At 37.3% G+C, this 19,308-nt stretch overlaps 1 protein-coding gene across 1 annotated transcript in view; it reads left to right on the top strand.

Annotated features, from left to right (window-relative positions):
* Positions 1-19,308, top strand: part of LOC104074873 (voltage-dependent L-type calcium channel subunit alpha-1D) — a gene marked incomplete at both ends in the record, with an annotated part of 93,641 nt that overhangs the window by 43,350 nt on the left and 30,983 nt on the right. Inside the window, 12 exons of the mRNA XM_009575168.1 lie at positions 551-776; positions 920-1,127; positions 3,029-3,149; positions 4,216-4,330; positions 5,040-5,109; positions 5,740-5,809; positions 6,617-6,761; positions 9,150-9,279; positions 12,309-12,368; positions 17,232-17,338; positions 18,451-18,538; positions 19,044-19,213. Of these exons, the coding sequence (XP_009573463.1) occupies positions 551-776; positions 920-1,127; positions 3,029-3,149; positions 4,216-4,330; positions 5,040-5,109; positions 5,740-5,809; positions 6,617-6,761; positions 9,150-9,279; positions 12,309-12,368; positions 17,232-17,338; positions 18,451-18,538; positions 19,044-19,213 (1,510 nt within the window). The remainder of the gene's footprint in view (positions 1-550; positions 777-919; positions 1,128-3,028; positions 3,150-4,215; positions 4,331-5,039; positions 5,110-5,739; positions 5,810-6,616; positions 6,762-9,149; positions 9,280-12,308; positions 12,369-17,231; positions 17,339-18,450; positions 18,539-19,043; positions 19,214-19,308) is intronic.

Raw genomic sequence — 19,308 nt, 5'->3', positions numbered from 1 at the left:
ATTCTATCAAGTGCCTACTTTTGTACTTTGCCGTTTTGTTGTTGTTTGTTGTCACGTAGGACGTTCAGCCCAGCCAAAGGGAGATACAACAAATGACTGAATATGTTTGATTTCCACAACTGTAACACAGCTTAATGGCATACCAGCAAAAACCTGACAATACTAAATTGTAAATACCTGTACTTTTATTGTTAAACCATGCTTGAAAGATGAGGAAGAAAATGGTAACTGGCACAGCAGAACATGCTGTGGGCTGTGTTGCTTCAGTTACAGTGTGGACTCAAGCTGTGAGTTGAGCAGCCATGAACTGCGCACTGGATTGGAAAGATGAATAGTTCATAAGTCACAGGAAGCTTTACATCCTTGTGTAACTTTTGCCCCTTAGGCATCAAATACAGTCCAACATAAAAAAACAGTACTTTCTTCCTTCTTAAGTAAAAGGCTGTGAACTAGTATAGAAAGTATAGTACTAATACGTTAAAATAAAAATGGAATCTATAAGACAATTCAGGAATGTCCTTTTTTTTTTTTTTTTAATATTTTTTTCCAGATATCGCAAATAAAGTTCTTCTGGCATTATTCACCTGTGAAATGTTAGTAAAGATGTACAGCTTGGGTCTACAGGCTTATTTTGTTTCCCTTTTTAACCGCTTTGATTGCTTCGTTGTTTGTGGTGGCATTGTTGAAACCATTTTGGTGGAGTTGGAAATTATGTCACCCCTTGGAATTTCAGTGTTTCGCTGTGTTCGTCTCCTGCGTATTTTTAAAGTAACAAGGTAAGATTAACTAATGCTGCTAACTTTAGGGATAGCTAAAGGGTGATCAGCAATTCTTTTGTAATACTTCATCATGCGCTGCTCTTTTACTGTTTTGTTTGGGTTTTTTTGGTGTGTGTTAACACACGCATTTTAATTTATAGGCACTGGGCATCCCTGAGCAACTTGGTAGCATCCTTGTTAAACTCAATGAAGTCCATTGCTTCACTGTTGCTTCTGCTTTTCCTCTTCATCATAATCTTCTCGTTGCTTGGAATGCAGCTGTTTGGAGGCAAATTTAATTTTGATGAAACTCAAACAAAACGGAGCACCTTCGATAATTTTCCACAAGCTCTTTTAACTGTATTCCAGGTAACTTTCTTTCATCCCGTATGAAACATTTACCTTTGATCAACAAAACTGTTTAAGTGATCATGTTGCCTGAAAATAAAATCACAAATACTATTTATTCAGTTTACTTTAAGTAGCATTCTGCTCATTAAATTCAGTACTCTGGTAACTGCACGATTTGTACCATTTGTTTCATGTCTTATTTATCTATCTATGCAACATAGCTGTCATATTACTTCACAAAATTAAATCTCCTTTGTCCATCAAATACATGACTAGTAAAAGAGGTGGAATGTTATTTTTATTTTAATCAAATTGTTTTCTTTAACTTCATTAGCTATGTAAAAGTTCAGCTATTCCCAAGCAGGAAGAGATGATAAGCATTGTAAGAGTGCATATTTGCATATGGGTCATATCACTTACCATAATATAAAAATAAATATGAAATTCTTTAAAGAGACACTGTCAGGTTTATTAAAATTTTAAAGCAACTTGTCTGTTACCTGTGAAAAGATAGGGCCATACTTACAGGTTACTTTTCACTATTTTATGATCCTTTTTTTTATTTTTCCCAATTTGGATACTGGAATTAGGCTAATTGGTTTCATCTTTCTAGCCATTTTCACATTCAGCTTTGCACATCACCTCAGTGTTTGGTTTCAGACATTGTAGGTGAGTGTATAAAGCTGACCGTGCAAGACTCAACTTTGTGTCAACTTCCTATCTCTTTGGTAGAAGTTTCATCTGGTGGCTGCCCAGAGCAAGCAAAAAATCTTTCCATATAATTTTAACGTAAGGAAATCTTAATGAGAAGTTTCCTTCAGAGGAAAAGTATTCACATTTGACCTGACATTGCCCCTTTAAAAAAATTAAGGCTGTACTTTCAAACTCAGCTGAGTTGGATTTTATTCAGATTTTAGGCTGCCTCATTTTCAAAGGAATGAGGCTTCCTTCAGTTTCAGAATACACTCAGGAGCAACCAACCTGTTGGGTGCTCAACAACTACAAAAATCAGCTTGATAAGTTTAGCTCTCCAAAAATGAATTTCAGAAATTGTCATGCATATAGTTTTCTTGAACAACCACTTAATTAATTGGAGGGAAAGTCAGTATTGCATGTTTTCTCAGGATAGAACTGATAATTTTTAAGTTGTTACTTAGAAATATATGAAGTGCCCCTATAACCTGCATTGTAATACTCAGAATTTTTGTCCTAGCACAGAAAAAGTGGAGTTGCCTCATTGTAAACTATCCTTTTAACTAATCAACAGATTTCTGTAAAATTCTTTTAGAATTCTGTGAAATTATGTGAAACAATAGCCAATAAGAAAATCATGTAATTCTCCCATGCCATTGAGCTCCATTCAGTTTAAAATAGCTACCATTTCAAAAGCTATAGCAGTAGCGTATGTGTGTGGTAGGTGTATTACGTAATTTATGATAAGGTGGCCCATCCCTGTTAAAACTGAAATTGGGTAGACCAGTTGGAAGACTAACAAATGGCGTACACTAGAAAAGATTTGTGGCCACTATTTCAAAAAAAGAGACCCTTAAAACGTATGCTAGCTTGATTTTCAAGAGTGATGAACATGTGCAGGCATTACTACATATGTGGCATTACTGAAAATCAGGGCTCTTAACTTTTGCATGCCAAAATCAATAAAATTATAGGCTTCTGTTTTTATTATTTTTGCCTTTGAAGTTCAGTGATGTAAATGCGTAGCATAAAATAAAAGTTAGTAGAGTTAAACCCAAGCTTTCAGGAGATGCTTATTTAAATGGAAATTTTAAAACAATGCATGAAAAGATTATGGTGTTGCTTTATGTATACGGAGGTTAGCCTTGTGTATTGTGGTCAGAGGAAATGTGTTTCTCTATTGCTCTTTTTGATGTTGAGTTACTAATAATATATCTGCTTCTTAGATTCTAACAGGTGAAGACTGGAATGCTGTTATGTATGATGGCATAATGGCATATGGTGGCCCATCATCGTCAGGCATGATAGTCTGTATATATTTCATTATCCTCTTCATCTGTGGTAACTGTATCCTTTTGCGCTCACTGGAAACACCTCCAAATGGGGCTGTGTGCCAGGCACACATGCAAAATTTCTCTAGGAGGGAGTAAATTGTAATGGACATGCAAATGCTTTCTGCATGTGTTAAGTCCTTTAAATAGACTTTTTTTTGTATACCCATTCCCTAATGAATGAGACTCCAGTGACCTCCAAGTCTATCTCCTGCCACCACAGTGGCAGAAACCAGAGTATTTTTTCTTTCTTCCTTCAGTGAGAAAACAGCCGTATTCTACCTGCTTGTCTCTATTTGACAACTCTCCCTCTGAAAATGCATGGATGTAGTCTGATCTCTATGGCAGTAATTTCCCGTTCATCCTTTTGATGCTTGATATAGCCCTGTTAATTCTGACACACACTGACAGTGGAGCCAGTGAACCACCGTAGAGTGCAGGGGCCAGACGAGAGAAATCTGCATGGAGAAATGTTGAGTCAGTTAGGATTAAGTCTGCTGAAGCATTCCCCTTCCCTGCCTTCAGTGTACTGGAAATACTTCCTTGGCCCCATGTAGAAACAGAAATAGTGTCATTCTCAGAAGTTCTTAAAAGATCAGGAGGTGATAAAAGGGCAAAAACATTCTATCTTCTGTACTATAAGGCACTTGTATCAGTATTTGTGCTTAACTGATATGGACTGAAGTACAGAATTTGATATAGATTGTTGTAGACACAGAAGATAGTGCATTATAAAAATGAATTTTTCAAAATGCCTGAACAGTCTTCACTTTTAATAGACCATGTTTCATATTTGAAACTTGCTCAGGCTAGCATAAAGTTGAATGTCATTTATTTAAAAAAATACATCAACTGTTCTGCTATTTTAAAATCAGTGACCCTAATGGATCTCCGCTCATTTTACACCCAATATTAATCTAGTCCATTAAATGAGTGTTATTTGCACTACACTCCAGCATCCCAAACCTCTACGCTGTAGTTGGGAACATGTGTTTTATATCTCTCACATTGTCAGTGTTTATGCTGATAATAAACCAAACAAGTATAGTAACGCATAATGTCCTTAAAATGATTTGAAATAGATATCTTGCTAAATGTCTTCTTGGCCATTGCTGTGGATAACTTGGCAGATGCTGAAAGTCTAAATACAGCTCAGAAAGAAGAAGCTGAAGAAAAGGAAAGGAAAAAGAATGCGAGGTAAAATAGCATGGGCACATTGAACAAGCAGGAGAGGGAAGGAGCAGGGTACTGAATTTTCATGAGGATTTTCTTTGCTTTATATAAATGTCTTTACCATCTTCAAAATTTGTTGGAGTCAGGAAAAAAATGAAAGAGTTTACCTACACATTAAAATAAGACCCAATTGATATGATTTTAGATAAAAGTTGGGTAGTAATTGGGAAAATGGGGTGAATTAAGGACATAATGATAAGTCAGCTGATATTTAAACATCGCAACGGTAGGATTTATTGCGCAACTAGAACAAGAATGTATCTGTTGTTGCCAGTGCACAACTCCCTGTGGAATCAGTTCTCTAAGCCTTATATAGACAAGAAGAAAACCTTCCTTTGAAATCAGTGCAGGCCTATTGAAGTCAATGCAAGTTGTTTGTATGAGTCCAAGGGCACAGTTTATCCCTCTAGAAAGGAGTAATGATCATGCATTGAATTTTTTGGGGATTAGCTTCTGGAATTATATTCAAAATGATAAACTTTTAAATGGATTATTGCATTCAAATGCAATAGATTTTATTGCTCTGACACCTGCAGCTGTGCAAATCATTTTAAATATTTTACTATGGTTTTTAGGTATGCTCTCTTAACTTTTCAAAGAAAGGGTATAGTTCACTTAAAATCTTCTGTCTTTACATGATGTGCTTTGTAATTGTTATTGTATTGTTTTGTAGAAAAGAGAGTCTGGAAAATAAAAAAAGTGAGAAGTCAGAAGGTGACCAAAAGAAGCCCAAGGATAGTAAGGTGTTTATTCTAAAAATTGTGTCTTTTCTAAGAAGCAGTTTTACTAATTTTGCTAGGGAGTACCTTTCAAGACTACTCTGCATTGTACAATTTCTTTTATGAATCCATCATCCCTACGTTTTTTCCAGGCAAAGGAAACTTAGTTCTGATGCTTTGCGACCTTGCAGAATCTCTTAATCCAGAAAATCCTTTTGGTTTCAGGATATCCTGAGAAGGGAAGCTCTTAGAGCATGAAATAGTTAATGTTAGAAAAATTTGACGTTATTTTAGGATCCCTATAGGTATTTTGCCTGATAAATCCAGTGGAAGAGATTAGTGAATGATAAACTCCTAGTAGAATGTCCAAACATCCTTGCTAATTTTTACCAAAGTCTGTTGGTTATATTCTCATTGTGATCTACACAGCCAGAAGAATGTGGATACTATAGAAAAATAATCTTTTAAAAATATGTATTAAACTGTCAGCTCTCCTCTGTTCTCAGAGTTACCCTGTTTCAGAAAACTCAGACTAAGCATAGAGATCACTTCCCTTACTTTATTCCCTTATTTGGTTTGCTTTCTGTTGAACTTTATACTTCAAACTATATTTAAATTTATTTTTCTTCTTGTGCATCCCTTTCATTGCTGTAGGTGACAATTGCTGAATATGGAGAAGGAGAGGATGAGGATAAAGATCCCTATCCACCCTGTGATGTACCAGGTATGTGAGTATCAGCCAGAAGACAAACACATTTAAGTTTGTTTGCTAAAATATCCTAAACTTGCTCTTGCTGAACACTGAATCAATTCCTTTGAAGTCAGTGAAGTTGTGCTCTGTTATCAGTGGATAAATGGGCCTGTAAGCTGCTAAGTATTATCTTTTTCTGCAGCTTCCTAGACAGTACAAACAGCATATGAGAGTTAATACTGTGAGCCTGAAGACTCCTGTGGTAATACTATCTGGATGTGAGAGCAAATTCTAAACTTTTCTGAAACGTTTGGCAAAAAAGGACATTCCAGGGCTGATGATGTTCAATCACTTTTGTCTTAGCTTCTTCCAGTCCAGTGAACATACTTATCTAAAAACCAGTTCTGTCTGGATGCCTATTACAGAAATCTGCCCTGCCTTTTGAGCACTCGGTGCCCAGCCAGAGCACAGAGCTCAGCACCCCTGCAACACAGCTCAGGCGTGGACTGACGCTCAGGGGCTGAGCTTAAGTGGGGCTCCAGAGCCCATATGCAGGGAGTGTGAGTGAAGACCCCAGATGAGGCTGGTCAGGGCCAGTAAAGCCTGTTAGTGCACTCAGGGCACTTATGCACACACCCATATATGTACATAAACATGTATATAACCTCATGACAACTATATGGATGTTCATATATTGATTCATAGATTTTTTTAAAGCCATGCCATGAATATATATTTCCTATAAGCCATATATATTTTAATACAAGCCATGCTTTTATATTGTTATGAACAAAACCTCAATGTTTTTTATTTTATAGTAAAAAAGTGTTTAATTTAAAGTAGGTGAAGGTGAAGAAGATGAGGAGGATGAACCAGAGGTACCAGCAGGCCCACGTCCCCGTAGAATATCGGAACTAAATATGAAGGAGAAGATTACACCAATCCCTGAAGGGAGTGCCTTCTTCATCTTCAGCAGCACCAATCCGTAAATATAATTTTGAAAAATACTGGTTTAGTCCATCAAGGTTTAGCAGTGAAGGAACAGGCCTCCTTCCAGTGAGGTTAGGAATAGAACTCCAATATCTTCAACAGGAGAGAGATCGGCTTCTCTCCTAAAATTTTCTGAATGACTTGGTAAATGGAAAGAATTTGATAAATATATTAATTTGCTTCCCACTGTTGAAGATAATAGCTGTACTACATGTCTGAACAGCACGCTTTAATGTATATTAGCTATTTAATATGTTAGTCACTGGATATAAAAGATGTGACGTAAGATCTGAGCATCTTCTACATGAGATAGGATTCCTAGTAACCCTAGGAACCTTTGCGGAGCAATACAGGTGAGGAAGGAGAAGAGAAAATAAGAGAGCGAAAAAGAGAAAAGAAGAAGAAAGGATGTATATATTCCTCCTGGGGTAACAGCATTTTCCCAGATTCCAGCAAACACTGAAGATAAAGACAAATTATTTCAAAAATCAAGAGTAATAGTAGTTGGATTTTGGGGGGGAATTGGAATCTTTCATTGCTCAGTCTAGCCCCAGAGCATTTGAAGTTCTACACTGATGAAGAAAGCAAGCTTCAGTAGTCAGTAAATGTCGTTACTGATTGTTGGATGGAAGTGAACAAGTGAACTAAATTCAGTTTCTACAGACTGAACATAGCTGTTACATTTATATATAGTAATTTCATGAGTGGTCTTAGAAGGGAGCTTAAGAGTTATTTGGCACAGGAGAATGCTGTCTTCTCAGTGGTAGAGCTCATCACAATTAAGTTTAGAAGATGGTGTCAAGATACAATGTTTTGGGCTCGTATCTTATTCATTGCATGGGTTGTCTAAAAACTCTTCAGAATTTTCAAACAAGCTGGAAGGACAGCTATTTAAACTACTAATTTTAAGAACACATATGCTGAATGCAAAAACATTAGATTTGTTGAACATGTCAAATTGCTTTTGGCCTCAACTAATGCTACATATTTTCAGGCCAAAATGGTCATCTTGCTTGACTAAGTGTTGTGGTTTAACCTGGCAGGCAGCTAAACACCACACAGCCGTTCGCTCACTCACACCTGGTGGGATGGGGGAGAGAATTGTAAGAGTGAAAGTGAGAAAACTCATGGATTGAGATAAAGACAGTTTAATAGGTAAAACAAAAGCTGTGCACGCAAGCAAAACAAACCAAGGAGTTCATTCACTCCTTCCCATTGGCAGGCAGGTGTTCAGCCATCTCCAGGAAAGCAGGGCTCCATCACGCGTAACAGTTACTTGGGAAGACAAACACCATCACTCCGAAACGTCCCCCCCTTCCTCCTTCTTCCCCCAGCTTTATATGCTGAGCATGACGTCATATGGTATGGAATATCCCTTTGGTCAGTTGGGGTCAGCTGTCCCGGCTGTGCCCCCTCCCAGCTTCTTGTGCACCCCCAGCCTGCTCGCTGGTGGGGTGGGGTGAGGAGCAGAAAAGGCCTTGGCTGTGTGTAAGCACTGCTCAGCAGTGATGAAACATCCCTGTGTTATCAACACTGTTTCCAGCACAAATCCAGAACACAGCCCCGTACTAGCTACTGTGAAGAAAATTAACTCTATCCCAGCCAAAACCAGGACGCTAAGATACGCTGTACTCAAATCATCTACTTAATAGCAGGAGAACCAATTTTCCTCAAGAATGTTGTGATTCATCAGTAGATTTTAGACAACTTCAGTGTTGGTCAGTTACGAACCTGATCCTGCGTTTTTGACAATTTAATCCCGGACCTACTCTACCAAGGTGTACAGTAGCATCTGTAATAACCTGGGGCTCAGTGACTCTAAGCATATGTACAGTTTCACTTCATGTTATGTGGCTGAAACTTAGCAGCTCTGTAATCTTCAACACCCACTTGTCCTATAATTCTGCAAGAAAATCTTCACAGGAGTTTCTGATTTGGGTTGAGTCTCTAAGTAGCACGAGATCTGCAGCCTAAGCCACATCTCACTTTATGAGTATTTTTCACAGCTTTAATAAGAATCAAATCAAACTGGGGATCTGAAATGACTTATTATCTGGTGTTGGTCCTTTTGACATTGGCCTCTGTATGTACACAGTGGTACAACACTGGAACTTGTAGTGGCATTCATAACCCATTGAAAACCAACGGGAGCTGGGAAATCCTCTCTGATTCCTTTGATTAGTGCGTCTTCACTACAGGTGGATTGGATTTTGAATTTATTTACACTTTTACAAATCAGAGCTATAACTTCAGCATTTGCACTGCTTTTAGCTGCTGATGGTTGCTGTGTTCTGTCATTGTTGTCAGTCATTAAACATGTTGTAATTAGCCATCTGCTGAATTCTATTTGTGCACATGGTGTATTTTTGTATCTCTTCTTCAGAATTCGAGTGGGATGCCACAGACTCATCAATCACCACATCTTTACCAATCTCATCCTTGTCTTCATCATGCTGAGCAGTGTTTCCCTAGCAGCAGAAGATCCAATTCGCAGCCACTCTTTTCGAAATAACGTAAGCCCTTAATTTTTATGTATGAAGATAAATATATCCTCACAGGGTAACAATCCTTTGGGACTAGTGCCTGGTTTTTAATTTTCAGGTTAAGTACCTTTCTTTTTCCTTTTTCAAGTCATGCTTTTTTTTTTTTTTGGCATTAAAAAGCATGAATCTTTAAAGACAAGTAACTTTATTGAAGGAACATCATAGGTATTAGAACCATTTATTATGTACATAATGTTTTCCCTTTGTTCGCTATTGATATATCAGACTAAAATGTACTCAAGCTGAGCATAATCTTTATAATTTTCATATTTTTTCATAATTTTCAGCTGATGTACCTGATGTGCATTTTCTGAATCACTCTTAGTGCCTCTCAGTGTTTGACACTGATTTAAAAATGCCAGTTAAAATTATCATTGTTTATAACATGTTGGGAATAAACTCTGACCTGTCCTCTCTTCTCCTTCATTGGCTCTATTATATGGTCTTGGGGAACTCAGATTATCACTCTGTTAGTGAGTGTATGCATTCGTAAGGATATTACCTCTTCTTTCAAAGAAGCTGATGTGGCCACACTAATGAGTTTGTGTGGCCACACCACATCGGACCTGAAGATCCTTGGATTCCTGATTGGCCAAATCAGCAACTAAACAGGTTTTACTTTTTCCTAAACTCACATGTAAGATGAGGATCAGAGCATGCCCAGCTCTTGCCTTGATTCAGAGTCAAATGCCATTTCAGCCTATATACAAACCTGAAAATTTGGAAGTGTTTCCTTTTTGGAAGTGTTTTCCTTTCCTGCATCCTTTTTTATATATAGTTGTAGAAACAAAATATTTGTAAGAGTATTAATTTCAGAAATGTCTCTATTATTCAATAAAAGTGTAGTTTATGTGGTAAGTAAACATCTGTGTTCTTCTAAAACAAATTCCTGAATTTTAAGTTCTTAATATAGTAGAAGACTTGCCTGTTACTCAAATGCACAATTATTAGACAAAAATAAATCCACTCTCGTGACCACTAATGTTTGTCTTACACTTGTTGCGCTTGTATTAGCGGTGAAGCAAGCCTCTCATGTTATTGTGAGTTGTGCGTGCTTAGATTAGGTATGAAATAGGGTTTCTGTGGGGACTTTTGGGATACTTTGACAGAACTTCCAGGCCTCTCCTGTCTTAGATATAAATTGATCTGTAGAGATTGCCACGGAGTTAGAGAAACTCTTCCACCTCTTACAGCAAGGTCAGTAAATGTTGTAACCCTCTAGTTCTTGCTAGTGTAGATGCAGCCTTTGAAAGTCTTCTTTTGGCTGTTGACATTCTCTGAACATTTTTTCAGTAACATTATTAAAAACCAAAAAGTTAAAACTTTCTTCAAAGGTAAAAAGAGGTCAAAGCACAAAGACACTCTTCATGTACTATTCAGTAGAACTGTGCACTTCCCATATCTATAAAACTGGACAAGTGCAATCTTATGAATAAATCACACTAATGGATAATAAGAAGAGAGCTGGTGGGCAATACTGAAATTGTTATTGTAGAGATGGCTCGAAGGGCTGGTAATTGTTTTTGTAACTAGAGGAGTACTAGGAAAATGTAACTGCAGAGTGGTGGTAACTGAAAGGATTATTCCTATTTGGGACACAGGTAAAATGTGTGAGTGATTTCAAGATGGCATTGCCCTCTTGTTGTAAGTATTCACAAATGCACCAGACCTGCATATTTTTCTTGTTACTACCTTGAATGATCATGTTCCTTCAACAAGCCAGCTCGGCAAGGGAATGAAAGCTTACAAACTGGAATGCCTTTAAATATTTTCTTTTAACTCTAGAATGAATTCCTTACTGATTAATCTTTGTTGAATGCCTTTAATATTTGACTATTTTTTCAGCCACAGCAAGGGACAGAAGGATATGATCTTCAACTGAATATGAGCAAAAAAATTACTTCCTTTTATATGATCTAATAGGAATACTGTCTTTGTGTGTTGTCTCTTTATTTTATTTCTCCTTCCCATGTTATTAGTTGCTGAGCCACAGGCAACATGTTTCTGTGCACAACTGTTTGCTAGTTGCATTGCTGAATCCTTGAAACTAAACTAGTACCCTACTGCAGTGCACGCCGATCACTAAATTAAGTGCTAGTGATATGGCCACCTTGAAAGGGTGAAATTTTGGTTGTAGTGAAATATATGGCAGTGTTCCTATCGACAGCAGTGAAGTCAATATCGCATCCACAATCTTTTTGAAATTTTGTGTATCACTGTGCAACTGTTGTGAGTTCTTTTAAATTTCCTACAAATAAATCACTGCTGTATCTTCCAAGTTCAAGAAAAAAGAGTTGTAGTGCTGATTTTAAGTAATTTAGTTACTGGTTAATTTGCTTTGTGAGACTCTAGCCCAGCCTATACAGGAATAATATAATGTAGCAGAATGTAGAATGATGTGCAATCTAGAAGCATCCTTTGAAGTTTTATTTTTTGATACAATACTTCAGTAAAAAAAAAAAGTTATTTGAAGTTTTATTTTTTGATACAATACTTCAATAAAAAAAAAAGTTATCAATAATAAGTATTTATTCTTTGCATAAGATTCTGTATCTCTGCTAAAGGCTGAAGAAAGTACCTGTGAAAGCTGATAGAGGAAAGTCTGAATTGAAAGAAAGTGTTGCTTATTGGGTCCTGGTAACTCTTTAAGGATGAAATCTGATATCTAAGCACAGTAGCATCTGTTAAATTTTTAAGTAAATAAAAATGGTTGCTCAGTAGCTGAAATTTTAAACTACTTTGTCTAAATTCCCCATCTACCTACTTAGATTAATTCAGGTGGTGTTGTGCATGTGGTCTAAGTTGTAAAAATTTATTAATAGATGGATTTCTTACTATGGCACATATTATACCTTGCAGATACTTGGTTACTTTGACTATGCTTTCACAGCCATCTTTACTGTTGAAATCCTGTTAAAGGTAATGCATTGTTAATTGATCCTTGTTAGCTCAAAAGCAGCTTTAGCAATAATGTTTGTAACTTTTTGTTTACCTTCCAGATCCTAGGGTATGCAGATTATGTCTTCACTAGTATGTTTACATTTGAGATCATTTTGAAGGTAACAGGTTTTTAAAGGAAGTTTGTTTAAAAGGATTTTCCTTGTGTGTCATCTGCCAAGAAAAGGCACTTGAAGTGTTCTTCGCCTTTTCTCTAAGTGATCAAAGCTAAACTTTTTTTAAACCAGAGGATTTTTTTATTTGACAGTTCCTCATAGTTTTGATTGGTTATTTTTTACCATTGGGTGCATGAAGAAGCTGATTTTTTATCATTACATCAATTTAATAATTCATTTTTTACCCTTTTAAAACTTACAGTTGTCAGAAAAAGGAAAAATAATTCACTGCGCATGAGCTTTTCCTTCTCCTTGCTCTGGCATTTCCAAAAGAGACAATCAGTCTTTTCAGGAGAGAGCATGTAATTTCTCATTTCTTTTGCTGAACTATATTCACAGAGCTAAAATAGTAGATAACTATTTTCTTGCAATAGGACTTGCAAGATATCTTGCATTTATCTATCTATATACTAAGATACTTTGCATTTATCTTGGGCATACATTTAAATACACAGAAAGGCATAAATATGCTTGCTTAAATGTATTACCCATGCATGAGTCAAAAATTGGCATTTTAATGTATAGTTTGTGTACTGATTATTAAGAACATCCATTGGGGTTACTCAGTTTTTAGATGTATGAGGCTTACTCTGGCAAAGAAGCCATATAACTGAGGATTAGGTTCACATGGAAGAAAATGTTGAACAAAAAAAATGTTTGGTGGGAATTTGCGAAATATTTTTTCAGAGATTTACGCATGATTCCTACAAGTTTCATGCTGTGTGTATTCACCATGAGTTTTTGGTTGAGTAACCCTGATCTATACACTTAAAAATTTCTGGTACACTAAGAATCTGTACATAAACTTTGCATTTCCAGTTGAGGATTAAGCTTAACAAAATCTCTTCTCCCAGCTTTTGCTCATATTGCTGTGCATACTCTTCACAATGTGATTTGATTAATACTAATTGATGCAATATTTGGGCTGTTTACAAGATAAGCTGTACTGTAAGTAGTAGACTATTTTTACGCTTGCGAATATTCTCCCAGACTTCCATTTATCCCCTTATTTCTCATTTTAAGCAGCAAGGAGCTTGCTACAGAACTGATTAATCCTATAAAATTTGTAGCATTCTGTTGTGGTTTAACCTGGCAGGCAGGTAAACACCACACAGGTGTTCGCTCACTCCCCCTCACAGTGGAGAGAACCGGGGGGGTGGGAGTAAGATTTGTGGGTTGAGATAAACACAGTTTAATAGGACAGAAAAGGAAGGGAAGATAATAGTAATAAAGATAAAAGAATATACAAAATAAGTGATGCACAATACAATTGCTCACCACCCGCTGACCGATGCCCAGCCAGTTCCCAAGCAGCGGCCCCCTGGCCAGCTTTTCCCTAGTTTATATACTGAGCGTGATGTCATGTAGTATGGAATATCCCTTTGGCCAGTTTGGGTCAGCTGTCCTGGCTGTGCCCCCTCCCAGCTTCTTCTGTATCTCCAGCCTTCTCAGTTGATAGAGCGTGAGAAGCTGAGAAGTCCTCGACTTCGTGTAAGCCCTACTTAGCAACAACTGAAACATCAGTGTGTTATCAACATTATTCTCATACTAAATCCAAAACACAGCACTGTACCAGCTACTCGGAAGAAAATGAACCCAGCTGAAACCAGGACACATTCTAAAATAAATACCCATTTTTTTCGCTGCTAGAGAAAGGCCAAACTAAAGGAAAGAACGAAGCACTGATAAGAACTGTATCATTAGATCAAACTAGTTCCCAACTCTGAATTTGAGAAGCCATACAAAATGTTACCACCATTTCTGTGGCAGAAGAGTCAGTAAACTTCCACATGCTCTGAGCAGCAGGTTGTATAGCTCCTGTAGTTCCAATTGTGTTTCTCTAGGAGACGGAGTTATAAAGCATGACATAAAAAGACATAACTGGATGCGTTAAGAAACGCAGCGTTCCTACTAATGGCAAAAGATTCTGACACTGAGCGACTCGGGAGTTATCCAAGGGAAGTAGGAGGCTCTAGAGTTTGGGCTGCTGAAATCTGGCATTGTAAAATATTACAAAGAAACCCCATCATAGCCAAAAATGTTGGTGCTCCTCACTTCACTTTCTCCAGGAAGCTCTGCCCTGCAGCGCACTCACATGTATTTATAAAGGAAAATAAATTGTACCATAAAAAATATAATGGACAACCAGAACATGACACACATACATATACAGTGCCTGCTTTGCTAACATGTCTCAGACACTGGCTTTGCTTGCTTGTGGCTGGAGTCCTCCATGTCTTCCGTGCTGGGTTTTGCGCTGTGCTTTCCACAGTATCTAAGTCGTGCAGAAGCTGCGTGTGTTCTGCAAGGAGTAAATTCAAGGCTATACCTGCAGTAACAATAGCATTCTTTAACTTCCAGGCAAAAAGTATATGAAATTAAGATAACCAGATGCAATATTATCAGCTGTAGCGAAGAAACTTGTAAATGTCCAAAAACCAAGCATTAAACCAGAATAACTCTCAGCATGTGGAGAGTCTCTCTGTGCTCTATCTTACTGACTGCTATGCAGACATGAGAATTTCCACATTATATGGCATTGAGTAGATGAATGAGGATATGAATAACAGAAAAGCTGCAACATCAGTTTAAAGCATTTAATAATTCTCTTATGTAATCCCTACATGGCATTGAAATCCAGCTTACCATCCTGTTTGCAGTACTTGGGAAGCATGAAAACATCACAGCAAAAGTCAGGTTAGGGCCTTGTGCTTTTAACCTTACCCCAGCTGTGCTAATCCCACACCATTTAAACCATTCCCCACTGGTGTGGAATTACAGGCAGGAGGAAAAGAGCAGCGGAGGCGGTGCCCCCGGCGCTCAGCTCAGTGAGCGTCCTGCAGCGTCTGCTCCGCCGCAGGCTGTGTGACAGTGCTCACCACCTCAAATCCGCTGTGGGCTTTGCTTGGGTCTTGGTCTGTGTGAAGGATAGAATGATTTGCTATAGAGAGTTTTAATCAAATGCATCTGTTGGGATTTGTAGCGATTGGAATATGAGTCTCCATATAAAGATGGGGAGATAGGTACTTCACCTGTATTTTTAGGTCAATATATCTTTACTTTTGTGGGAGTCTTTACATGAAACTTTGTGTGCTGCTAACTGGTAACATACTACAGTGTAAATGAGTATTTGTAGATAGATGTAGGTTTGATATTCAGGGTTATTTTAGTGTTCAACTCCCACTGATTTTAATGAGTTTAGCCATACTCTGTACTGTTGTAAGTGAAAAGAGCTAGGACTTTATTGGCAATTTTATAATATAGTTATATTACCTCTCTCATGTCATGGCAGAGGTTAAGGCTTTAGGATTTTTATTCTTCTAGTTTTGAGGAACATTTAGTATTTTGATCACAACAAAAGCAAATTTAACATGAGGATAAGGAGAGAAGGGCTTCAAGAAAAATGCATCTTTTGTAGTTTGCATTCCTTTGCAGATACATAGCTTTCACTGACGCTAATGGTTTTTCATACAAAAGGCCTGCAAGTTTGTGCACACGAGTAGTGACACAGTGGACTGAGATGCCCATTGTCGGTAGCTCTGTTCTACATTGTGGAACAGTCTTGAAAGATGTCATAGTCTGCTGCAAGAGGAAAGGAAATAAAATCTTTTTGCTCCATCTTGAGGAACAGAACAGAATAGAAAGTAGTGCGTTTAAAATGCAGAGTCAGTATCAGATGTTCTCTGGCTGGCACTGAGTTTTCTTACCTGTGGAAAACAATGAGTAGCTGAGAGTACTCAGATCTTTTTAAGAGGACCTTAAGGCTGAAGAAATTAGAATCCATGTGCCTGAACTGACTACTAGGTATTTTTCAAAGGTATCCTTATTTTAATTTCAAGTTTTTAGTTTGTGTTTCAGTCTTAATCCATAACTATGGAGAAACCCATGCAAAATTCTACTCAAGTGCAGATTCTGTGCTTCTAATGACTTAACTGGATTCCTCTGTGCATTTTTTAACTGGTACTTACTCGCAGTTATGGTAAGGGTCTAATTCATAGATTTAGGAGCCAAATTCAGCTTTGCGATACCTGAGAACATCTGCCCAGATTCTGTCTGCAGCTATAATTAATAGAGCCTCTATCACTGGCTCATGCAGGTTCCTTCAGAAGATACCCATTGTGTGCTTCTTTCATCTTAATCTAGGCAGAGAAAGCAAAAAATGAAAAGAGAGTCCAATAGGGAGAGCAATGTTTGATATTCCCCACAGACCAGCAAAACTTGGGGACCTTTGTCCACACATAATACAAAACAATCTATGGGTTGTTCCAGGTTATTCCAAGATACCCACTCATGATCTTAATATGTCTCCTGTGAGCCAAAGGCAAATAGCTGTGTAATGCTGCCTTATGACAGCCTAGTGCTAGTTCTGTACCAGATTTGACTCTCAGGTTTTTGCAATACATTTTCAGCTTCTTCAATTCTCAAGACAGTATGAATGATTAGGAGTCAGAATCTGGACCTTGCAGTTTAGTAAGCATGGAAATTTTATGGTTCTGGTAGTCATTTTTCTAACAAAGGCCAAATCAGTTCAGTGTAATCACCTCAGCCTAATCAGTTCTTATACAAAATATAACATTTGTTGACATCAGAAACAATTAACACATTTGCTGGTGTTGCTTGAGCAGAATTTTTATGATTTAAATGAAGGATTTAATGTACATACTGGGATTGTTTTATATCTCAATTGCTTTTAGAAAGTGAGATAGTATTGTATGCATTCACACTCTAGGCAAGTGTCTTGTAAACAGCCTAAATGTGAATTTGAATAAATTGAAATATAGACTAAACGTGTGACAATTCTATTTTTAGATGACAGCTTTTGGAGCATTCCTTCATAAAGGGTCCTTCTGCAGGAATTATTTTAATTTGCTGGATTTGCTGGTTGTGGGTGTTTCTCTGGTATCATTTGGTATTCAGTAAGTACTATATTTATAATGTGAATGATTTATTTTTGCTTTGGGGTTTTATACTGAAATCAGTGTTTCAGCTCCTTTTGTTCCCCCGTTGTGTGTGGGCGTGCAGTATCAGTGTTCAGGGTTGGGACTGGCAAGAGGTGTAGTGCTTTATATGGTTGTAACTCATGACTAATATGGGTTGGAAACAAATTACTACTTCCTGCTATTACCAAGAGGACAAGGAAGAGCACCATGACACTATTGTATAGCAAGTGATTCCTGGAGCTTCAGGAGGTTTATATACCCTCTTTTGTGCTATTGCCACATCTACAATGTAGTTCTATGAGCTTGCTCTTTCAGAATTGACCTGCTGGGGTATGTAACTTGGCAGTATATGAAGGGGAGAGAAGTTGTACCTTAATCAGGACTGTAAGTGGTAGTGAAGGGATTTTTGTGCTTTGTTTGGATCAGGCGAAACATAATAGAAGAGTCTGAAGGTGCTTATTCATTCACTGAGCAGTTGTGTCTCATTTAAAGTCATCTGCGAAACCCTTAGTGACTTAGAAAAGAGCAAGTGCTGGGTGTCAGTCAACTGCTTCCCACTTTGTATTCTGCTTGTACTAGAATACCTGTTACACAAGCTTTCAGTTTCACAGAATGTTCTTTAAAAGGCTGTCCGCTGTTACTTCCTCAAAATGCAGTTCCTAGCTACTTAAACAAAGGGAATGTGAGTTATTTGAGATCTTTTCATCTCCAGCTGATTGGAAATTAAGGTATTCATTGATTTACAGGACTTACACAGTCTCAAAAGAGCTTGTCAAAACTGAAAAATACTTTGGGGACTATTATGCTTCTGACCAAACTTAACCACATTACAGTGTCAGACAAGCTTCTGAGCTGTTAATTCCCAAGTTGCTCCAGAAATCAAAATAATTCTTATGGTATTTATGAGATTGATACTATTTTCTAATATTAATAAAGGATCAATAATGAAATACTTTTAAAAAATCTTGTATATATATCTTGAGACTTTTTTGAAATTTCATGTGTAAGGAAGTTGCAAGAACATTGTTATTCTTAGTAATAAAATCAGTTACCTTAAAAGTAACAGAATAACTTTTTTTTCCCCCTAGATCAAGTGCTATCTCAGTTGTGAAGATCCTCAGAGTTTTAAGAGTCTTGAGGCCTCTAAGGGCAATAAACAGAGCAAAAGGACTTAAGGTGTTTATTTTTATTTTTAAGTTATATTTCTGTTGGCCTGATTCTTCACTCCTGCGTCAGGTTAAAAATTCTTGCGCAAGAAAAATTGCCTAGAGAAGTTCACAGGGCTAGGACATAAATCAGTTCCTGATTCTTAAACATATGAGGCCAGGTTCTGCCCACAGTTACAGCAGTTTATATGTGGAGGAACACCAATGCCGTGGAGAGCAGATTTTGATCATAATATTTGCTGTGAACCAACATGCCAGAGCAATATTTTAATTGTTTTTCCATAATGCTTATGTAATCTTTAGTCAGTTAATGTTGATGGGTCTATGTCAACAGACTTATAGACAAATTTAGGAAACAAGTTTAATTATGGTAGTAGGTATAATAATGACAACACAAAAATAGTAGTTTTAAAAAAAAATCCGAATGTGATAAAATAGACTTTTCCGGTTTGTTTTCTGTCATACTAAGTAACAAGTTGTGTTAAAATTTTTTTTTTTTTTTCCTTTCTTTCCAGCATGTTGTTCAGTGTGTCTTTGTGGCTATTAGAACTATTGGTAATATCATGATTGTTACAACGCTGCTGCAGTTCATGTTTGCTTGTATTGGAGTGCAGCTGTTCAAGGTATGTAGACATGCTCAAAATTTACACTGCATCAAGAAAAGCAAAGCTGAGTTGAATTCTTGGTGGCTTGCTGCTGGAACTGGGTTGGTCCCATTTTGAACCAAGCATAGTATAAATGTGTTTGTTTTGCATATTCTGCATTTTGTCTTTGCTTTTT

This window comes from Fulmarus glacialis, unplaced genomic scaffold, assembly GCF_000690835.1.
Source record: "Fulmarus glacialis isolate BGI_N327 unplaced genomic scaffold, ASM69083v1 scaffold10593, whole genome shotgun sequence".
Classification (NCBI taxonomy): domain Eukaryota; kingdom Metazoa; phylum Chordata; class Aves; order Procellariiformes; family Procellariidae; genus Fulmarus; species Fulmarus glacialis.
The sequence above is the reverse complement of the archived record's forward strand: the minus strand, read 5'-3'. Positions and strand labels throughout refer to the sequence as shown.